Genomic DNA, 23043 nt, shown 5'->3' with positions numbered 1-23043 from the left:
AATGAAGGTGGGAGCTGGTCACCCAACAGGTACCTGTGGTCACCTGTTGCCCTGTCCTTGCCTTCTGGTGCTTCAAACAGAGTGGAATTACAATGCTCCACAAAGGAGCAGTTCTCATGACCCAGTATCTGGGCATCATATAGTGCAGGGCTGTGACTGCAACAGGCACCACATCCCTGGGGACTGGGGTCAGCCCCCAGCCCCCAGTTCCATGGCAGCAGGATGCTCCTGGTACATGGAGGCACGCTCTGTATGGGACCAGAGGGGGGTGACATCCAGCAGCCCCCTGTGCACGGCAGCACCACGGGAGGAAGGTGCATGTTCTGCATGTTTCAGTGCATCTCTGGGTTCCAGGGATGTCGCTGCAGGTGCCAGGCAGGGCAGGTGCTTTGGCTGGAGCTCCCTGCAGTGCTGCCCGGGCTGGTGCTGCCCTCTCGGGGCCGCCAGAGCCCGGAGACTGCACAGCTGGAGCTGCAGCACAGCTGGAGCTGCAGCACAGCTGGAGCTGCCACACCAGCCCCAGGGCACCAGGAGCAGTCCTGGCACCAGGGACTGGAGTGCTGGGATCAGACCAGGGCACTGCTCCCCACATCTGCTGCCTGCAGCTGGGACACACCTGGGCACTCTGCAGCCGTTTGATAGGACAACTCAGCTCCCAGAGCCACCAAACCCTTTCTCTTTTGAGAAACAAACCAGGAGTATCTTTGAAGTGCCACGTTTTTCCTCACACCACTCCCAGGAGAAGAGCCCCACAATGCCGCCATGCCACCCACATGATCCAGGGGAAGACAGCAGAGGGGACAGCCAGTGCTGTCACTTAGCACCCTGTCGTGGGAAACCAGACCCTGCTTTGCACTGCCCTTTGTGGCCTTGCATTTGTCCCTGGATGGTTCACCCAACACTCACATGGTGCAGTTGACAGCTACTTCATCCTCCTGCGTCACGTTTGTGAGGACTCTAAATAGTTGCATAAGAATTACAGGTAGAAACTGAATCATTACTTGGATCTCCATCGCGTGCAAACACTAAAACAAATGTTCAGAACACAGACACTTTTAGTTCAACATGTTGCAGATGTTAAACATTTACAGTCCACAGGCATTTCTGTGGCAATGGGACAGGGTTAGCAAAGGCTTCAGGGTGGGGAAATGCTTCAGCCCACTGGAGGACAGGGCAACCTGGACCCACAGCAGGACCTGCTGCCTCCTTCCAGCTGACAGATCCCCGCTGCAAACCTCCAGGGAGCAACATAAATCATTTATGGCAGGTATTAATCCTCCTCTCAGATTGTCCAGGCAGCTGTGACTTCATTAGAGGTCACAAGCTAGTATTTGATTTGAAAAGCCCAGAATTTAAGGCTGAAGGTTTGCTCTCAAGTCTTCTCATCACTTGTGACGGTTTTTTGAAGTCCCATTTCCACAAATGCCTTTGGAGCATGAAAAACTGCGGCCCAATGACTTTCAGAGAGACTTTTCTTTTCAAAGAGCAGAGCTTGCTATTGAAAATGGAGCTTAAAGCACTTAGTGAAGATCAGAATGGTCTTGTGCATACATTCTCCACCAGACTCACAGAGCTCTAGTGCCTGAAGCTCAAGATATGAGTCTAGGAAAGATAGCATGCTTCATTTTCAGATTTCAAACCTGGAAATATAACAGAAGGTTTTAAATGTAGCTATTTAAATTACTGAAAATTTTATTGATGTGGTGGTGGTTAAAAGTCCCCCAGTTGGGGTTAGCACATACCTATCTCCCTGTCTGAAGGCTGCAGTGAAGGTGCTGGGGCTTGGCAGGAGTGGGACCTGGCAAAATGCTCACAACAAATTCTGTGATTTTAGTCCTTGGCTTCAAAACCTGCTATTATTTCTATTTCTTAAAATATTTATACCTTATGTGACAAACATTAAGTAACCCTGTGGTGATACATCCCCACCACAAGAAGTGGAGCTGTTGCTACAGCACCACTCTCAAAAACAGGCAGTCATGGAAGGAAACAAGGACAGTAAATAGCCAAGAATAATATTCCTGCAGAAGCCCTTGCTGGACCTGCTCCAAAGCCCTTACTCATGCTGCAGTGATTACCAAAAAGCTGGGTCTAGGTCATAGGTCACCTCTGCTCAAATTTAACTGGCTGATAATCTCACGTATCTTTTTCAGCCTGGAAAAAACCTCCTTTTGAATGAGCTTTCAGAAAATAAGGAATTGTGCCACAGTTTAAAGGGCTGAATCAAACCTAGAGCAGCAAGGGAGGAGTGTGTGAGTCCACCCAGAGACAGCTTTGCCATGAGCATGGCAGAGCAATGCTGACTGCTTGTTTTATCCCTTGTGGAAGGCAGAGGGAAGCAGCACACAGAAAATCGTCTGACAAGATAAAATGAATGTAGGGACATGAAAAAAACATTTCATTTAAATACTAGCCCATCTGATAGGATAATGCAAAATTAAGAGTACTGCACAATGCACTGGCCCCAGCAAGGGTGTGTTCCCACAGGGCAGGGTGCTAGGTATTTGCTGACAGTCTGTAAAAACACAAATGAAGCCCAGTGACAGGCAGGGTTCACCTTTAGGTATTTAACAAGCTCTCCTGGCACTTCCTTAGCTCCCGCCTGAACCAGCTGGCAGTAGTGGAAGAATTTGTGCAAGTGCATGTCCTGGAAAAGACAAACAAATTCAGTTTAGCAGCCTCAACTTCTGTCAGCCCCTACTTTGTTGCTTGCACTTGGAAATCTGGTGACTTACCTGCAGCAGTGGGACATGTCCCCAGCAAACCCCATGTCCCTGCTGCCATCTCCCAGGACTGCTCACTGTTCCAGCATTACCCATCCACTGCTCAGCCCCTGGCTCCCAACTAACCTCAATATTAAGCACAAAACTTCCAGCAGTGTTAAAATTCTCCTGTGGAGAATTTTTTGTACTACCCTGAGCTCCAATCCCCAACCAACACAAGCCTGGAGAAACAGAAGCCCTCCCAAGAGCTGCAACTCACAGAAACTGCCTCACCACCTGCATCACCAGCCTCCTACTGTCCATCTGGGGCAGACTCTTCTTCCCATTACTCTCCCTCCTCCTCCAAGGTTAGATTTAATTATTGGGTTATTTAACTCTGAAAAGCATCTGGAAATGTAATTTGGGAGGAAGCACAACTATGCTCCTCTCAGTGCTATGCAGAATCATTAAATCTCCAAAAACAGAATTAGATGCTGAAAGCCATTTGCTCTGAATGTAAATGTAGCAGATGGCATCCAGCCAAGGGTATTCCCCCAGGAGCAGTGCTGACAGGACTGCTAGAGACTGGACAGTCCCTAGAGAATGTGCTGGGGATCTTTGCTACACATCACGTGAAACTTCGGGAAGTCCACCACTGCCATAAGACAGCAGAACACACTAGGACTAGGTAGAACAGCCTGAACTGCTTTCCAAGGGAAACCAAGACTTTTTCCTTGTGTCTGCTGCTGTCAGAGAACTTTTTCTTTTTCTTTTTTTTTTTTTTTTTAAAGTTAATAGAAAGACTAATACTAGTTTGGACTCAACGATCTTAGAGGTCTTTTCAATATTAATGATTCTACAGTTTGGGGAAACATCTCACATCCACCAGTTCTCTTTTGCATCATTGAAGCAGGTCATTTGTTGAAATGTTTCCTTGCTCCTGCCAGTTATAGTGCAACTGGCCAAGGAAACATCAGCCTCTCCCTAGGCTCATTCAGCCACACAATTATCTCATCCCATCCAGCCAAGGAGCAGATCCCAGCCATGTTGCTTCAGAAGTGTCTTAGTGCTGCTTTGCAGACCAGGTACCAGGGCCCTCTTTCCCACACCACCTATGGCTTAGCTGTATTAGACACAATAATCTCTTCCTTTGCATTTGTGCTGGAAGTTTTTAAAGTTTGACTTACCTGGGTGTAAATGGTAGAGTCCAAATGGATTCTGATTTTAAACAGTGGCTTTGCTCCATCCACCCACTTTGCATCCACGCTGGGCTGCTGTGAACAGACAACATCCAAGTGCTTGGTTTCAGACTGTGGTGGGAAGGTGGCTCAGAAGGTACCGACAGGGGTGGAAGGAGGGCTCCACCCCCAGCACAAACACCACCTTCCCCATGAAAACATGCACACAGAGGCTTACAGGCTCTTCTCCTGCTCTGTGTCATCTGCAACAGCCCAGCCTGCTACAGAAATACCCTCTGCAACCAGCATACCCACAGAAAGTGGAATTAAAGGGGTCTTGTCTCCCACCTCTAAGAATTTTAAGCTTTGGGGGTGCTATGCAGTAAAGATCTTTACAGCTGAGCAAAGCACCAACGGAAACCCAGAATCTACAGTGATAACAAAAGCTCTGCTTTCCTCTAACCTTTCCATCCAAGCCCATTTTGGATGGCATCCTACCTTCCGTGAGTCGGTGTCTGCGAGCCCCAGGTAGGCGGGGGGGAGGGTGGAGGACACGGGCAGCTGCCGCTCCAGGGGCACGACGCGCCCGTCCTTCAGCAGCGGCACCCAGGCGAACCCCACTGCGGAGGCAACCACGGCAGCAGGGTCAGCAGCACACGCTGGGACATGCTCAGCTCAGAAAGAGCTCTGGCTCACCCCAGGAAGTCCAAACCTGCAGCTGTGCAAGTGGCTTCAGCAAGGGATCAACCACATCAGTGTCATTAAAGCACCTTTCAGCTGCTGAGCAAAATTTGGGCACAGCACAACCAGGCGTGGGTGTGAGGGGCAGGAACAGTCCATGAGCCACGTCTGCGACCGTGGGGAGGGTCCTTTGAGGACTGGATGAAGGGAGAGGCTTCCCAACCAGAGGGAGCCAGGTGTGCACATGCCTAGTGTTGGTAATATCAACCCCTCAAACCCTGATCTCACAGCAAGTTTTTATTGGTGACTTGCCTGACAACAGCAAATTTGCGCAAGTCAAGTCATAGGAAAATACAGATATGCATATATATGCATATGTGTATGTTCTTATGACTTGACTTGCACATATGTAAGCCAAGGAACATATGCAAGTCAAGGAACATACAGAAAGAGATGTCAGACTGCAGCAAAAATTTGAGCTTTAATATAAACTAAAAATACGGAGTTTATTCCATTTTTGACCTGATGTATTAGGCTGCTTGTAGAAAAGAAAAATCATACAGGCTGATATGTTAATCACTTTTGTTTTCATGTCCCTACATTTGTGTTATCTTGGCCTTTTACACTCCAACAGAAGTAATTTAAGCATTGAACATACCTTGAGTTTCAACGGTGTCTTGTTTTTTCGATGTTGCCTTTGTATTAATTTCACAGCTGACATGATAGAAGGTGAAAAGCAAATGATGCTTTTGATGGAGGTGAATTGGAAGCTCAATTTTAATCTAAAATGATACCATGATAGATCAGACTGTATTTTTAGTTGTGGAGTAATATTTTAGTTCTACTTCATTTCACAAATGTTATGTTGTATGCAGTTACACAAGACACATTCTTACCCATCTTAAATAACTCCTAACATTTTCATCACATTTGCAACATTACTTATTAATGGGAGTGGGTGATTGGAGCGCACAAAGCGTGACAGTAAAGACAGCAGAAAACAAACTGACATTAAAAATTGACAAAGGCTCTGGCTTTGCTGGCCCTTCTGCAAAGGGCTGGTGATTATCTTTACACATATTTCACCCAGCCCTGGAAAAAGAGGTATCCTGAAGGGCCCCTTGGCACTGCAGCATCCAGGAAAATCTGCTGTTTCCCACGGGTTGCTTTTACCTCATCATAGAACTCCGGGCTCTGGTTGTGATGCAGCACAGCAGCGTAGGCGCTTGTGGTCAGCAGAGGGCCCCCGGGTTTGCCATAGATGCACTGCAAACACAAATGAAGAGCCGAATTCAGGCTCCTGCCACCCTAAATCAGCTGGACAAATTAAACCAGTGACCATGGAAATTCAGTGCTTTCCTCCTGCCCTGCTCAGCTTTGCTGGTATAGAATACCAGCAGTGGCCAAACAGCAGCCCTGTTAAAAGGTGACATTAACTCACCTTTAATGGCTTGGCATCAGCTTCATCTGAATCTCTGAACTCAACACAGACAGCAATATTCCTTGCCTGAAATGGGGGAGAACAGGAGCATGAGCAGCAGCATCACCCCGGCCCAGACCAAGCCTGGCTGCAGGTCACTCCCCTGGTCACTCCCCTGGTCACTCCCCTGGTCACTCCCCAGGTCACTCACCTTTGCAAACACCTTCTGGTTCTCATACTTCAAGTGCAAGGGGTAGACATAGAGGTGGTTTTTGTAGACAGTGAAGGGGTAACAGTATTTTGCAACTTCTGGGACAAGCTCCTCCACTTCAACTGCAATGTCCTCACAGCCCTTCTCAAAAGGTTTTATAGGAATGTAAGAAGCTGTGAAACAATCTGTAAGAGAATAAGAACAGAAAAAAATAGATGTACTAGAAAAGCCTTTTGCACAGGAGATTAGCCTACATAACCTGGGACAGGAGCTGCCAAAAGCCCATGGAATGACAGTGAACACAGCACAAGTCCTTTCTTTGCTTCAGTTTCTTTAAATGCAAGGTAAAGAATCACACTGACCGTGTTTGTAAAGCCCTACAAAGTTATGGGTCAAAAATGTCATATGAGATTGGTGCAAAAACAGGCAGCTGGCTTCCTTCAGATTTAGGATGTGATGGCCAAAATGTAAAGAGTATCAAACCCTCAGGTGAATCTCTGCACTTCGACCACACCTCCTCCAAAGAATGCTTCAGAAAGACCTACAAGTCAGCGGTTGTGCTGAATTATTAATTTCTGATGGCAGCCCTGAGATACTCTTGTTAATGCAACAGCAAAATCCCCCCTAGAAGCATTAACTCCTGAGGCTCAAGCCATCAGCACTTCTGTTAAGATCCAAGATCCTTACTTGTGAATTCCAGTGGGATGTCTTTGATGATGATATTTAACTGGGCTGGAATGACCTGCAGTTTTGTCTTCTCTGGTCTGTTAGGAAGAAAGGAACAAGAGTGTGAACCTTGAAAGCTCAGGTGCTGAGCACACCAACAGCATTTTTTACTACCCTCCAACTATTTTAGAAATTGTAATCTCATGCTTACATTTAACTGCTTAAAAATGTGTGTTAAAATGCCTGCCCAATCCCTGCACCATTCTCTCACACTTACTTCTTGTACTCAGCTAAAAGCTTCAGCATATCTTCATTTGAGAGTTTGCCACTGTCTTGCTTGTACAGGGGTGAGAATTTTCCATCAGCATCAAGAGTGCCCTGGGAGTCTTTGAAAACTGGCCTGCAGAAACAAAGAGGTGTATTTTCTAAATGTTGGTAAATATACAGACACTGAGGTCTTTGACACATCCGAAAGGCAGTTCATCAGGCAAGAGGTTCACTGGCCTGTGACTGCCCCCAGTACCACAGACCTGACTGTTCTCCCACCTCACATGGTGCTTAGACCCCACCCAGGCTGCAGCTTCACATGAAATCACATGGGACATCATTACCCGTTCCCCTTTCTCCAGCCAGCTCAGTCCATTTCCAAGCCTGGTCCACAATCACACTCTTCCATTCTCTCCCACTAACACCAAGTGCTAAAGCGCCTTCCCACTTGCACATGGGGTCAGAGCACAGAAATCCTCCCAGGAAAGGAGTGCACGTAAAAACCAGTTTGGGGACATGCATCAGCCTCCTCCTGGAGTCAGAGCAGGAGACTGGACCCTGCCCTGGATGAATACCAGCATCTCTGCCCTTGAAAATAATGGATGTCTGTGTATAATAAGAACATTAAAGCATCTGCACTCTGCTTCTGTGCAAGTACTTTCCTCTGAGACCCACAGAGGAAATGTTCCAGGGATACAGAGCAACACAGCTCCCTGCACCAACCCTCTCAGCTCCTTGGCATCCAAAGGCAGCTCTTTACCCAGCAAGAACAAACCTGGAGCCAGTCTAAGTCAATGCCCACCCAGAGCCCACCATTACGGGGAGGGTCCACCTGGAAGAGGGCTGAGTGCTCCCAGGGTCCAGCTGCATCCCAAAATCACCATCTCAAAGATGAGCAGCCAGCACCACAGGAACACCCAGATCAAGAATACATATTGCAAGCACTATACCCCCAAACTCCACTCCACTGTGACAGCTTTCTGTGCTCCCATGTCATTCCCAGCACCAAAGTGCAATTTAGCACTAGGAGGCAGTAGATGAGCTTGCCTTCCTCTGAGATTTAAGAGTATTAGCACAGACATACTTATCAGTCCCAGTAAAAAAGGAGGAAGGGAATGGGATCACTATCTCCAGACATTCCCAAGAGTATTAATTAAAGCAGAGTTTAAGATAGAAAACAAACCCCATCTGATTGCCACTGCCGGGCTGGGAAGTCCTCTGCTCTGATCCTGTCCCTGGCAATGGCTGGTGCCAGGAGGGAATTTCTTCAGTGATTCCCCTGGTACATGGGACAGTGTATTTTGTCCCCAGGAATGTTCTGCCCTGACAGCAGTAGCTGCAGGTCAGTGGGAAGGTCACTGCCTTCCCAGCCCTAGCACTGTTTAGTTTTTAATTTTTTGTTTCTAATTCTAGATAGAGCATTTCAGGCCAATCCCAGTTCTTTCTTGGGAGTTGGAGCCAAACTCTGCCCCCAGCTGAACCTCACTGACTTCAGTCACTTGGCCCTTTTCCCAGCTGTGTCCCAGGTCACTGTCAGCAGCAGCAGCAGCTCCAGCTGTGGGCAGAGCCCAGCCCAAGGTCCAGCCCAGCCCCAGGCACTGACCTGGCAGCCCAGCCAAAGGGCATCCGGTACTGCCCCAGACGGCTGCACACCTGCTTGGCCACCTTATGGACCTTCTGGGCAGTCTGCAAAATAGGAGAGAGGCAGGTCAGAGTGTGCCAGGGCTCTGTGCTGCCCCAGAACAGCGGGAAGGGCGCTGCAGCCTCCAGGGAGGAGCATCTCTCTGTCTGCTGCAGGCAGACACAGCTCAGACATCCCTGTCTGTCACTTCACACCACCCACCGCTGTTACTCTGCAAAGCAGCAGCACACGCTGTGGGCAGTCATGTTAAACCTCCTTGGGACTGAACTGTCAGGGTGTTAGTGCTCTATTTGCCAAAAGATACTAGTGTATTTTCCAAAACTGACTGCAATTGGTTCATTCTATACAGACTTACAAAGCATGCCAAGGGAATGCCATCATTACCAGGTATTTTATAATTGACTTTTCAGGAACTGCTCTTGACTGGCTGCAACAAGGCAGCATCAACTCCACATGATGCAGAAACTGAAGCTGGTGGCAAACAGTAGGGCCTCTACCTTGGATGTCAGGAAAAATTTTGTCACTCAAAGGGTTGTCAAGCATTGGAACAGGCTGCCCAGAGAAGTGGTAGAGGTGTTTAAAACACACGTGGATGTGGTGCTTAGGGACACAGTTTAGTGATGGAGTTGACAGTGCTGAGTTAATGGTTGGACTTAACAACCTTATAGGGTTTTTCTGAGATAAAGGAATAGATGATTCTATGCAGACACTTCTTTCTGGGGATGAAGTGTCCCACTTTTTCCTGTCAGCCCAGTTCAGGCTTTGGCTTGCTGAAGTGTAATGGAGAAAGGTCTGGCCCCAAATGCTTGCCCCTTTCTAATCCTCTGCCTCTTTCCAGAGGAAGGAATCAAGTCTCCCAGGACACCCCAACTGATGCCAGCCTGGGAACAGTGCAAACAGATTGGACAAAGCCTGTATTTGCCAGCAAGAAACTAAGGAGCATGTGCTAAGGAACACGTTTCAGCCCACTCTGCTCCCTGCAGCAGCAGACAGCATCACTCAGCTGACACACCCATGGCCCCAGCCAGTACCTTCCCAGGGTCTGAGTTTTTCATGTAGGGCTCTGCACAGTGGGCAATGCTGCCCTGCAGCACCTTCTCCACTCGGGCCACCAGGAAGATCTCGGTGTGCGGGTTGGTCACGGAGAACACCCCCTGCAACAGAGAGGCAGCAGCTGTCACACAGCAGGACCCCAGACTGCACCACGGGCTCTGGCCTGCTCATCCCACTGCCCCTTCCCACACCCCACACACACCCTGCCCTGAGCATGGCCACAGGGGCTCACCAGGCTTGGGCATGGCCAGGTCTTGGCAAACTCTCCCTGGCGCTTTGCCGGTCACTGCGAGCCCTGTAAGCACTGCATGGCAACTTCCACACTGACCAAAACTCAAGAGAAAAGCTGGCTTCTAGTTACCACACAGTGGACAACACCACACTTCAGAGTCACTGAAAAGCCTCAGCAGTGACACAGAGTGAGGAGAAGTGAGAACTGACCCGTTTGATGTCGCGCAGGCAGGACTCAGGGACCCCGTGCACCAGGCTCTGGCCAGGACAGTGTCCCTGGCTGCCCTCTGCCCTGGGCTCAGAGCTATCCTGCAGCATGTCCCGGACACAGGGAGGGTTCAGGTCCACGTGGAAGTCAGCAGAAATCTTGCAATTACTTTTCAGGTCAAATAATGCCAAGCTTAGGAAAAAGGGCTCAACCTGGAAATGGTATTGAAAACGTGTGTCATAAAAAATGCACGGCACAGGCTCAAGAGTATCAACATGCATGGCCTTCCCTGACAAGGAAACTGGGAACCTTCTGCTCCTGTTTGTTTGGTACACCAGCATTTTACAGAATTGTGACACACAATTAATCTTTATTTGCTTTGTAAATATACAGATCCATTTTTTCCTGCATCTTCTTGCATTTTGATCTAGTCAGTTTGATCAAAGCTGTATGAAATATAAAGAATGAAATCCATATGTTTTTTATGTAAGTGGTAAACTATGAAGTCAGGAAGAAAAGATGAGCTTAATTTATCAGAGCTGTTTATCATTTTGCAGTAAGAAATCAGCTTAAGAGTGTTCGTGATCAACTACTAAAGATCACTATATTTATTCTCCAAAGTCCAGCAGCTCTGGATGAATCAACTGTGACACTCAAAATGTTCCTCAGATGTTATCCCACAAGGAAAGTTAGTTCTCCCAGCCAGGAGCTCAAATACAAGGCTGACACTGCTGAGGAAATGCATGTGCAAAATCTACTGACCTTGACAGCACCAGGCAAGTGGCAATAATCCATGTTATTTCTAATTCAAACATTCTAGTAGGTGGGCATCCATGGAAAGATAAAAATGCAGGCCTGAAGATAAAACTGCAGCATGTCCAAGACATTCCAGCATGACTTGGAGGCATTACATCAATGCTGAAATGTGCTGATTAGGTCTCACTCTGGACCTGATTAAGGATGGATAACAAGAATCTTTGCTATTAGCAATGCATCCATCTGCTGGGAGTTACTGAGCCTGGTGTCTCAGAGCTGCGAGCTGCCAGTATGAAACCATCACAAAAAAGCCTTTGTGGTTCTACCAGGCATCAGACAGGGCAGCATCAGCAGAGATGGGGCAGTGCTGGTGCCTCCTGCACCCCTGCAGAAAGGGCTGACTCCAACCACAGCAAGCTCAGGATGTGAGAGCAGGGATTTGTTTTGGGAGGAAAGACTGGAGGAGACTGCTGTGTTCAGCCCAGCAGAACAAGGGCTGAGGTGAGATGTGATAGCTGCCTACAGACATCAGAGGCTCAGGAAATAAAAGGGTTTTTAGTTTAAGGCACAACTTTGGCACAATAGCAAATGCATATAATAAAGTGACTGTGAATAAATTTTCCCCTTGTTATTAGGGGAAACAAAGCACAGCCACGAGTGGTTTGGAGATGGAGCCCTTTACCAACAGGACTTTCACAGGGATGCAGAATTTGGCAGACACAGCCCCCATTCCCCGTGCCCCTGAACCACGGGCTTCCCACCAGGCTCAGTTTCTGGCAGGCTGAGGCACGTCAGCACAGAGCCTGTCCCCAAACACGTTTTTGGAGTCTGGGCCAGCAGTCACCGCCTGTCCAGGTCCCACTGGTGTTCATGGCAAAATGGGATCATTTTAACCCCACAGATTAATTTGTCAAGGTATTTTCTTGCTGGTGAGAGGCAAACAGACAAAGCAGGACAGGCTGGAGTTCCCCTTACGTTGGTGGGTCCTTCTTCTGCCCTGTCACTCAGCTGAGCAAGGAGGTTGAGGGAGAAGTCCTGGCAGCAAACCACGAAGCGCCTGCTGCACTTCTCCTCAAAAGGCTTCACATCTGGCTCCATCCCTGAGAAATCGAGTCTCTAGACAGCAAACAAACAAATCTGGTCTCATTAAAAAAGAAAACAACCCCCTGAATAATGTTAAGGGATCACATTACTGCCAATACTATCTTCATCAATTTTTTAAAAGTGATCTGAAAGGTATAACACGTTCACAAATTAGTGCAATTTGATGATGTTACACAAAAGTATTCAAGACATGAATTCAGGGGTATGTATCAATTTTTAGCAACCTGTTTTGTAGAGCACAGCAAACTAAACCTCAGAATTATTTCAGTTCCTTCCTGCTTTGTTGTAACCCAGGGGATCTTCTCAAACACCACTTAGAGCTTGGGCAAGAAAGCAGAACATAAGACAACATTACAATCAGAAAAGTGTCTTCCACCATGAAGGTAAGGCTAGGTTAGAGATGGCTCCTGTGCCTGAAACAGAGAGAAGGCACACGTGGGATTGTAAACATTTCAAAGTGGAAGGCACGTCCAGCTGCACAGCAGTAGCTGGTATGGCTAGAAACAGCAGAGAGTGTCTGGCTGGGAAATCCAAAGAGGCTCCATTATCATCACCTCCTCCCTAACCCAGAACAGCCACACCTGGTCTGTGCCTCCACATCCACCCTCCTCAAAGAGCAGGCACACTTGCAACCAAAGACCCTCAGCCTTTGACACACCCATTGTGCTGGGCACTGGGGACAGATCTACCAAACGCCTCTAAACACCAGCAGGGATTTTTGCTTCTCTTATTTTCTCTTCATGAGGAAAGTACATTGCAGGTATAAGTTCCTGCTCCCAGTTTCCTTAGCACAAGGCATACAAATATCCATGTACCAGCACTGACTGGAGCAAAGACTCTGAATGCCTGGTGTTACAGCAGATCCAACTGATCCACACCAGAATGAAGTGCTCTGGGTATAGAAAGAGGGCACTGAATTCAGCCTAACCATTTGATTAGGTAAAAGAAGTTATCTCAGATGCTCCACACTGAGTAATGTTTCCATTTTCATTACCTGACTAGAACATAGGAAGCTTCTTAGAGCTTCTCTTAAAAAAAAAAAAAAGCCTCCTGGATGCTTATCTTCCTTCTGTTAAAGACTCTAAAGAATAACCAAGAGAAAAGCTCATTTGGTACAACTAAACCTTTTAAAGACTAATTACATTTCCTTGTTAAACCAGAATGTTCTATTTTACGGGTGTGAACACGCCAAACCAGAAGGAGAACCAGAAACCATGACGTACCCTGGAACAGTTCTCTAAAACTCTGTTAGCAATTGCAGCTCATTCCACTGAAATCCCACACCTGGACCCTGGCAGAGAATTCAAATTCAAAGCCAAGAAGAAAACAGGCCAATGGACAATGACCCCCTGCTCCAGTGCACCAGACAAGCCAGGGTGTTTTTTTCAGTTTGTCTCTCCCTACATTTGAAAACTCCCTGAAGACTGAGGCTCTCCTGTAAACCCCTGCCATGGCCTTTCCACCACTGCTTCCTGCACCAGATGTGCTGAGCCCAAGCAGCACTGCAGCTACCCATGCAAAACCTCTTTTACTGCTTCTTCTTGCAAGCATGAGAAGCTCTCAGAGCCCCAGAGAAAATCTGGTTTGAAATCCAGCAACATCCAGATGCATCACACAAATGCCAGCAAAGCTGGAGGGAGGCCGTGTGTGGGGCTGCTGCAACTCTTCCCTGTACTTGAGCTGTCTCCTGAGCACTGACATCTCATTCTGCTCTCACTGACAGGGATATGGGCTGCACTTCTGTTCTGCACTGGAAAACATGCTGCTCCTGCAGGAAAACCCTGCGGCCATGCAAGGGGACAAGGCAGGCGACACAGTGAACAAAACCTCACACCGGAAAATGTGGGAAGGTTTACCTGGACTTCTGGGTCAAAAGAAAAGATGTTTTGTCTTCCGTCATTTCTGCTCAGTTTGTTTAGTTGATCCGTTTCTCTTCCATACTAGGACAAAGGAAGGCATTGATTTAGTGCCTGGCCACACAGAGGCAAACACTCTTTACTGGGAAAGAACTGACACAAAACAAAATAACTATTTTTCAGGTTGCCTCTGTGATACATGAGCCGATGCAAAGCACTGACATGGTGCAAGGACAGTGCAGAGATGTGGCTGTGCTGAAGGAAAAAGCAGGCAGAAGCAGGCAAGCACATTTGGAGGTGAGGAACAAGCAGCCTCAAACCATGGGTGAGACAGACAGGTGGGATAACAGAGACCCCACCAGGACTTGGTGCCTGCCCAGCTCCCCCAGAGCTGGAGACACAGAAAGCAGAAAATTCCTCTCCCAGATAAGCTGCACAGAAGTAGCTGTGGGTGGGGAGAGTGATCCTGCAAACACAATACCTTCATCAGCTCTGGATGCATGCTTCTCTCCAGGCTCTCCAGGATGTTCTCTGACTTTCCCTGCGTGCTTGATTCATCATCTGCAAGGACACAAGAAACAGATGTTCAAAACAACTGCAGGAGCAGCACTCTGCCAGAAAGCATCCTGCAGTATTTGCTAACAATAGCACAGAAACAGTTACAGAGACTTTTCCATTCCTTGGGAGTAAGATTTTTCCATGCATTACCAGTATCAAAGTGTCCTATTACAGTTTGCTAGGTCTGTCCAAAGCAGAACTTCACAGAGCCAATTTTCCAGGAGCCTTGAAACTTTGCCATGGATTTCCCTTCCAGAAGAAGGGTCACATTTCCCTCCACTTTTATTCCTCAGACTATCATTTGTGTTATACTAAGCCCCTTTGCATAATACTGTGTGTCAGCCACAATTCTTGCTTTAAATACAGTACAGCATGCACTTCTCCAGGCACACTGCGGGAGAAGGGAGGTGTTTGTTTACAAACTGACCTTGCACAGATTCCACAGCATCTTTCTTCTCTTGCACCAAACTCTCAGTATTGCTTTGAATGATCTTCCTCAGAGTTACCAGCCATTCCTCCATCTCCTGCTCAGTTTCAGCTGCCAGATAGTGGCTGTACTTGTCTATTGTCTTCAGCTCAAATGCATAGCGGCGCATCTTGGGACACTGAACAACAAAAAGAGATTTATATTACATTTTCCTCAACAACCCAACACAGTACCTGCCACACAGCTCCTCTCTGGGAAAGCATCCTGAGCTGAAATATCACAAAACACAAGGCAGGCACCCTCCTGCAATCTGGCTGCAATCACAGTGTGCTTTGTGGCTTGAGCAGTGCACAGGTCCATGGCCAAGTGAAGGAAAGCCAGACTGGAGCACAGACATTGCACCAGGGAGCAGGACCAAGCTCCTTCTGATGTCACCAGACCTTTAATATTTACCCAGAGAAACCAGGAACTGGATTTGTCTGACATGGTAAGTAATGCTGCACTCCAGAACACTTAGAGGCATCTATCTTTAAAAAGCAAGTGGTACATTGCAGCTTTTTGAAGCTGTGCTGGCCTTTAAACAGCATTTTCCAACCAGAAGCCAAGGCAAATCTGATGCAACTTGGGAAGTACATCCCACAGATCACTGAGGTGTGTGCATTACTGCTTTTACTGTGTTCAGAAAGATAAATGGAAACTCACAGCTCTGACTCATCCATGCTGAAGGAAACCACTGGGGTAATTTAAGCCACGCTCAGTGCTTGCAGCTTCTGCAGAGACAGCAAGGGCAGAAGGCAGAGCAGCAATCCACTGCTGCACCTCACTCTAGCACAGCTCAGCAAACCCAGGATGGAGACCTGCACAAATTACCTGCTCCTAAAACCTTATGACCCCTGAGTAGGTCCTGAATTCCAAAGGACTACGTGCTTGCATGGATTATCAAGACATAGCTTAAGAAACAAGAAACAGGAGCAAGCAGCAATTAGAGGAGGAAGGTGCCCCAGATAAAGTAATATAATTTATTTACTGGCCTGTTGATCAGTTTAGCTGACCAGCTTTGGGCTAGTTTGCAATTCCATGCCTTCAGACCTCGAGAGAGCAGGTCTGTCTAGAGCCAGCAATCCATAAGTCCATGCAGAGCCACACAGAAAGGACACCTACCTGAACCACATCATTGCAGGCATCCAAGAAAATGCAGCCTTTGGATTCTTTTGAAATTTTCTCATCTTTGTAGGAATTCAGAATATAGGAGCCATCTGTGAGCTGTGACAAGTAAAAATACCTCCTCTTGAATACCTGTAAAAATACAAATTCTTGTTCAGGCAAGTATTCACTCTGCTGTACATCACAAACCATGGCCACGGTATCCACATCTGCCCTCCCTGCTATTGAGAAAAGACTATAACACAAAACACTGCAACCCTGGAGTGCTGCAGATTCACCCATTTGAATATGGTTTGCTTTTACAAAGAGAGATTTCCATCATCTTCTTTAATTTTAATGCCCTTGTTGCTGTTGTTGCCCATCTAAAGCAATGCCCCAGGGCATCCAGCTCATCTCTCAGCTGTCTCCAGCCTCATTTATCTTTACAATCTGTGCAATACTGCACAGTAAATTCAGATGAGCAAAGTACTTGAAGATCCATCCCACCCTAAAGCAGGTATTTCCAGAGCCTTTTCATACAGACTTCAGTTAGACTTATAAAGCAATTGTCTGGAAGACTTAGGAACAGACATGTGGAAATTCCTAGCACCCAAATGCAAGCCAAAGGACAATGCAATCCATTCAACCACTTGGGTTTTTTGTGGCTTTGGGTTTGAGTTTTTTATTACAAACTTACTTTCATGAACTGGCTTGGCTTAGTGTCCAATTCTTACATCAAAAACCAGTAATTTCAGAATAAGTGTTCCTCTGTTTGTACTACTGATTTTTCATAGAGAAAAAAAAAAAGCTCTCCAGTATTTCTGAACACCTTTCTTCATGCCTGTAATCCAAAAGATACTGGACTATAATTCAGGAGAACATTTTGGCAGCAATTGTGGTAGCACCATATGCTGTAAGGAGCAGGGTGCATTTCACAGTTGCTGGGTATCTGTGTTAGGAGAATCATGAAGGAAGCCAGCCCAAGCAGCACTGCAAGTATTTCTACTGTTCTGTCTACCTGGAAGATCTGTGAATCAACACAGCATTTTTCATCCCACATGACAGATTACAAGTAATTTCCTGTTTCTATCATGACTGACACTAGCACATGTTCAACAAACCCACTGCAGAGGACTGGGAGGGAACATCATGCCCTGAACCACAACCCATCCCTTCTGAGAGGTAACCTCTGGCCTCATTTGGATGACTAATTAGCTGTGGAGATGCACCACGGGCTGCTGAGCTTTAAGTTTTATAAGATTTAACTAAACCTTTAGTTCAACAGAGCATAGAGATACATGGAAAGCCAAGGATGTGAAGCATTAATCCAGCCTAAACACTGATTTAGCACTTCACTGAAGCAATCTCAGGAATTTTGGCAGTGGATGCTACAGAAACCCATGACAGATCTCTGTCTAGATATTACAGGCTTGATATCCCTTGTGGTTATGGGATTTCATGCTAAACAGTTTGTATTTGCTGAACTCTGTTCAAAAACAAATGCAGAATCAAACAGCAAATACTATTCCTGTGATCTTCCCCCCGTGCAAGTACTGCTGTCAGAAATCACTGTCAGAAGATGATGATCACTTGAAATTTATACTATAAACCTGTGAGCAGAGGGAACATCCCCTCTGATCAGCTACAGGTGCTGCTGGTGAGCACTGAGACTGCAGAGATCTGGGGAATGCATTTGGGCAGAGGGGACAGAAGGACAATCCTGATGCCGTGGCTGTAACATGGGCCACCAACACACTGCAAACCAGAGAGGGAGAGCTGAGCCAAACCAGGGCAGCTCTCAGCAGAGGAAAGGGTGCTCTGAAATAAAGGGAGGCAGCTGCAGCCTGATGAGTTTGCTTGTGGCTCAGCTCTCCACAGAGCACACTCTGCACACGCTTAGCAACAGTGTGAGACACCAACAGCCCACAAAGAACCAGCACTGACAAGAGGGACCCATCCCAGCAGCCTCTCAAGTGGTGGTAAGGCTGAAGGGGCCAAAGTCCTCCCCTTTTTCACATGTGCCTCAGAGGTGTTGTGTAAGACACAGCTCAGAGAACAGCTACTGATTCTCAGTACTTTGATATCAGAGTTTCACTGGAGACCCTGGATCTTATTAATTGAACTGAAGCCAGTGTAGGTCAGGTCTGAGGTGCAGGGCACCAGAGGCTCAGCCTAGAACTGACCCAACTGACTACTTTGAGCACAAGTGATACCACCTCCAGAAGTTTCAGGGGAAAATGTTGCTTTAAGCTTGCTTGGAAAAGCAGAGGATCAGAACATCCTTTTCTGTCTATCACCTTCAAGCCCATTTTAAAACCCAATTTAAAATTAGCCCTATGAACAGCCCTGTTCCACTTCCCCTGAAAGCATAACTCATTGAATCAAACCTTGGAACAGTTTGGCTTTTTGATATTTTTAAAATATATCCTTACAAAGCAGCCTTGCTGCAGCCATCCCTCAGCTGTAGCATTGAGCTAAACTCCCTAACAATCCCTGGGTGCTGTACAAGGCAGCTGCATGGTGGGACTGCAGACAGGCTCACTGCCACAGCAGAAACCTGTGGTGGAGCTACCAAAAATCTCTGCACAATCTAAGCAATGTCACACTGGATTATGAAGAGCAGAGAACAGGAGACAAGGCAGCTGCTGCCTTTAGGTCAGTAATGCTACATCTCTGCAGCGATATCACCCCTGCCTTAAAAGCAAAGATTTATCATTTTATTTTAAAGCTGACCTCTACATGTTTCCAAGCAGCAAGGAAACGATCAGTTCAGAAAGCTGTCTTTGCAGGGCAGCTGTTTCCTCTCCTGGGCCTCAGATGCTCATCCAGAAATCAATCTTGCTTTCCTAGAACATGCTTCACCTTTTTGGTTCGCTTGCCTGTCGTGGTCCAACATGATTAGTCTTACACGCTAGGGAGGGGAGGTTCAGAAACTGTTTCCAGACTGGGTTTTCCAGTCCACCATGATCAGTCTTACACGGTGGGGAGGGGAGGGTCAGAAACTGTTTCCAGACTGGGTTTTCCAGTCCACCATGGGATACAAGGGGGCAGATGCCCATCCAAACCCAAACCCAAACCCAGCCACTGCTCCTGGGAGCTTTGGAGATGTGGCTTGAACTTCATCTCACGCCTCATTCGTGAGTGCCTGCACCAGACCCACCTTCATGGTAACAGTGATGGTGCTGTTGACATTTGCTTTGTGCAGCCAGCCCTGCTTTATCACACCACCCTTCTGGGAGCACAGGGAAGAGGAATCCTGAAAGACAGCAAGCAATCATAAAAAGAGGAGGTGAGGCAAACTGATTCCCACAGGAAATTCCCCTTGGACAAAGGGATTTGTCCACCCTGGAAAGCAATACCATTTTAACTACAGCAATACAGTGACATGTAAAATGCATGTGCAACAGGTACAGCTATGCATACAGTGTACACCAAAACACCAAAAAAAAAAAAAAAAAAGAATCAGGGATATTCCTTTCAAATAAAAAGGTAAAACAGGCTAGATTGGGTCACCTTTAAAGAAAAAAAAAAAAAAAAAAAAGACTACATCTATTCTGATAGAGCTGCACAGTGATTTTGCAACAAGGCAATAGAGGCCTTCTGGTTCTTATGCAGTATTTCAATACTTGGGGAAGATGGAAATTTTCAAGATGGTCTGTTTAGGAAGTTGCAAAATGCAGAACTCTGAACGTTTCCTGTCATTTCCTTTTGCCATTCTCACATTTTAAATTTCAGCAAAAACCACCAAACCCCAGCAAAATAACTGAAATATAACTGGCTGATTTCACATTTACCAAACCACAGTTTCAAGGGACCCAACCAGGCTGCTCTTGGCACACCAGATGGGGTTTCCATCTGCTCCTGTCCCATGGTCCCAGAAAGAAAGAATGGCTCTCCATTCATACCTAACCATGACCTCCAGTGGGGAGGGAAATGAGAGCCCAAAGTGATGAAAAAATCTCACCCTGGGACTCCCAGTGACTCAGCAGCAGAGGCAGCCCCAGCCTGCCCTGCTGAGCCAGGAAAGATGCAGGGCTCTGCTTTACAGAGCCTGCTGCATCCAAAGGGCCAGGGCTTCACTCTTCTCATGTCAAACTTCCAGAGTAAATGTTCTGATGCTTTATTTCCCTGGACAAAACAACCCATGACTTCTCCTTTATAATGGTTCACCTTTTTTCATCAAGAGATTTCTTCTACTTGAATTTCCATTACACAATTCTAATGCAAATGCTCTGTCGGGAAACAGTAAGAAAATCCTTTAGATACGGCCATGCCAAAAGATATAAACCTCAAAACATCTGTGGGAGCACTTGGAATACTCTTCCACAACAAACCTCAGTAACTTCTCTTGTTTGAGTATTTGTGACACTGGCCAGAAGAAGAAAGGTCTCCAAATTTTGATAGCGTATTTTTGTCCTTTTGCTTTTTTGGAAGCATGCTGATAACAGTGCACAGCAATGTCTCCAGCCCAGAGCAGACATTTTTTAAGAGGCAGCACCTCAAGTTACTGATGTAATGCAAACTAACAACATAACAAAAAAAAGATTAAGGCCAAACTTTACCAAACATTTCCATTTATAAAAAAAGCCAATGCAGTCCAGACCTGAGGTGTGCTAGGACACATCCTGATAATTTGAGAAATGTGTATGAAATAGCACCTCCAAATCTTTAGCTCTGCAACAAAGTTCTCCTTTCTTCTGTAATTTCTCAGCAGCAACATACTGGTGCCATGGGAATTTTAAACATCTGGGCTAAACCCTTCCCTTTGTAAACAAAAACTTCCTAATATCACCTGCATGGATTAATCTCCATGTGGTACTTGAAACAGAAAAACACTGCCCATCCCTTCTGTAGCAAATGTGATATGCTTGGGCAGGAAACATGGCATCTGCACCATCCAAAATAACCACCAGGTCTGAGATGTCCCTGCTGGCAGAACCCCAGCTCACCCCCACAGAGGAGCTCCAGGGCTGCAATTCCCAGCTGAGCACAAAGATGCCACTTCCAGAGGAAGCAAACGCCTCCCAGCACTGGCACAGGATGTGCAGAGCAGGACTGACACACTCTCAGCAGGGTGGGTCGAAGTCACTGATGAAAAATTGCAAGTTATGTGGTAAACCACAAAACTTTCTAAGAGGAGAAGCCCAGAATCCACAGTGTAGTGGAAAAACAGACTGCCCAGTTTTAGTTCTGGACATGAAGAGTTTTCCTTAGTAACTACTTGGCTTCCTTTTTTTCCTCTTCCTGTGATGCTCTGTTTCAAGGGAAAAAAACATGATAATCTTCCAGATAACTTAGGAGACCCTTGGCTCCAAGAGAAGATCTTGTCATACTTCGAAATAAACTACTGCCTCACTTTTGATCCCATTTTCACAGCAGAAAGCAACCCACCAGAAAACTGTTCCTAGGAACTGAATTCTGGCTTTGCCTTGTGAAATTAACTTCTTAATGTATTCCCACTTTTTTAAAAGGAATACATTAAAAAAAATCAAAAAAACCAAAAAACCAACCTTCTTACCTCATCCTTTTCAAAGTCTTCATCAATTTCAAACACATGGCTTGGAATCTTGTCTGGCCTAAAGGACTTGCTGAAATCACAACACATTTTCATGTTTAATGAGTGGAACATGAGGGTTGTATGAGCCAGCACATGATGCTGGATACAGAAGCAAGAGCCAAAGTGCAGGCTACAGAGAACAGAAGATAAATTGCAAGAGACCTACAGCTCCTTGCAGCTGGGGAAAGCTAAGTTCTGAGTGCATTTCATGGAAATTAGGCACAAGCAGTCTGTAATTAGCTTTCTCTTGTTAGCTCTTGTATTCTGCAGAGTCTTTGCTGACTTGCATTTATGGAACAAAGAGAGAGCACTCTGGTTTATCTTCCATCTTTACCAAAAAAGAAGCAAGATCAGACTACAAGATTATTTTAAAATTTTAACATTATTTGATCAACAGTATGACTCCATTGCTGCCTCACATCCCCTCAAGACCCTCAGAACACATCCACTACATCCAATTAAGAACAAAAAGCCTTTAACAAGCTTCCAGCACATGAGCAGCCTGGACAGGGGTCCAGACATGCCCAGAGTGTGGGCAGTGAGCAGAGCAGGCACACGACACAGAAAATAATGCAGCAGAAATCCGAGATGGATGTGCCTATCTGAAAAACCCAATTATCCCTGGAGCTGGAAGCACTGGCACAGCCCAGAGTTTCCCAGCACATAACTCCCCAGCACTGCCAGCAGCAGCAGCAATAACACATCACCCTCTCTGTGCTGGGGCACGAGGAGAATCTGCTTGGCCTGTGTGAGGCACAGGGAACATCAGCCCAGCGGGACAATGAGGCTCCTGCAGGCACTGCCAACACTATTTATCCTGCCTTGGGTCTGGCTGCAGTCTGTCCCTGTCCTACATGGAGGGAGTGTCACACCCTGGCAGGTGGGATGTGCAGCCCTGACCCACAGCACTGTGGGCACCCCCCTGACGGAGCTGAGGGGCAATGGCCTGACAACACAAACCCCTGGCTTAACCTGCAGGGTGAGATGGCCCTGCAGGGTGAGATGGCCCTGCAGGGTGAGATGGCCCTGCAGGGTGAGATGGCTCTGCAGGGTGAGATGGCTCTGCAGGGTGAGATGGCTCTGCAGGGTGAGATGGCCCTGCAGGGTGAGATGGGTCTGCAGGGTGAGATGGCTCTGCAGGGTGAGATGGCCCTGCAGGGTGAGATGGCTCTGCGGGGTGAGATGGCTCTGCAGGGTGAGATGGCTCTGCGGGGTGAGATGGGTCTGCAGGGTGAGATGGCTCTGCAGGGTGAGATGGCTCTGCAGGGTGAGATGGCTCTGCAGGGTGAGATGGCTCTGCGGGGTGAGATGGCTCTGCGGGGTGAGATGGGTCTGCAGGGTGAGATGGCCCTGCAGGGTGAGATGGCTCTGCGGGGTGAGATG

General features: G+C 47.0%; 1 protein-coding gene across 2 annotated transcripts in view; it reads right to left on the bottom strand.

The window, feature by feature from the left end:
• Positions 1 to 23043, bottom strand: part of DOCK11 (dedicator of cytokinesis 11) — a 77403-nt gene that overhangs the window by 36311 nt on the left and 18049 nt on the right. For both annotated transcript variants that reach the window (XM_030272557.4, XM_030272555.4), the window contains exons 5-24: positions 21622 to 21691; positions 19264 to 19359; positions 16122 to 16256; positions 14961 to 15138; positions 14457 to 14536; positions 13976 to 14059; positions 11991 to 12131; positions 10262 to 10471; positions 9799 to 9921; positions 8729 to 8811; positions 7136 to 7258; positions 6880 to 6956; positions 6193 to 6377; positions 6003 to 6068; positions 5735 to 5827; positions 5220 to 5343; positions 4379 to 4500; positions 3890 to 3976; positions 2558 to 2647; positions 907 to 1025 (exon numbers count right to left, since the gene is read on the bottom strand). In XM_030272557.4, the coding sequence (XP_030128417.4) occupies positions 907 to 1025; positions 2558 to 2647; positions 3890 to 3976; positions 4379 to 4500; positions 5220 to 5343; positions 5735 to 5827; positions 6003 to 6068; positions 6193 to 6377; positions 6880 to 6956; positions 7136 to 7258; positions 8729 to 8811; positions 9799 to 9921; positions 10262 to 10471; positions 11991 to 12131; positions 13976 to 14059; positions 14457 to 14536; positions 14961 to 15138; positions 16122 to 16256; positions 19264 to 19359; positions 21622 to 21691 (2286 nt within the window). The remainder of the gene's footprint in view (positions 1 to 906; positions 1026 to 2557; positions 2648 to 3889; positions 3977 to 4378; positions 4501 to 5219; positions 5344 to 5734; positions 5828 to 6002; positions 6069 to 6192; positions 6378 to 6879; positions 6957 to 7135; positions 7259 to 8728; positions 8812 to 9798; positions 9922 to 10261; positions 10472 to 11990; positions 12132 to 13975; positions 14060 to 14456; positions 14537 to 14960; positions 15139 to 16121; positions 16257 to 19263; positions 19360 to 21621; positions 21692 to 23043) is intronic.

Source organism: Taeniopygia guttata, chromosome 4A (assembly GCF_048771995.1).
Source record: "Taeniopygia guttata chromosome 4A, bTaeGut7.mat, whole genome shotgun sequence".
Classification (NCBI taxonomy): Eukaryota; Metazoa; Chordata; class Aves; order Passeriformes; family Estrildidae; genus Taeniopygia; species Taeniopygia guttata.
This window is presented reverse-complemented; position numbering and strand designations above follow the sequence as displayed.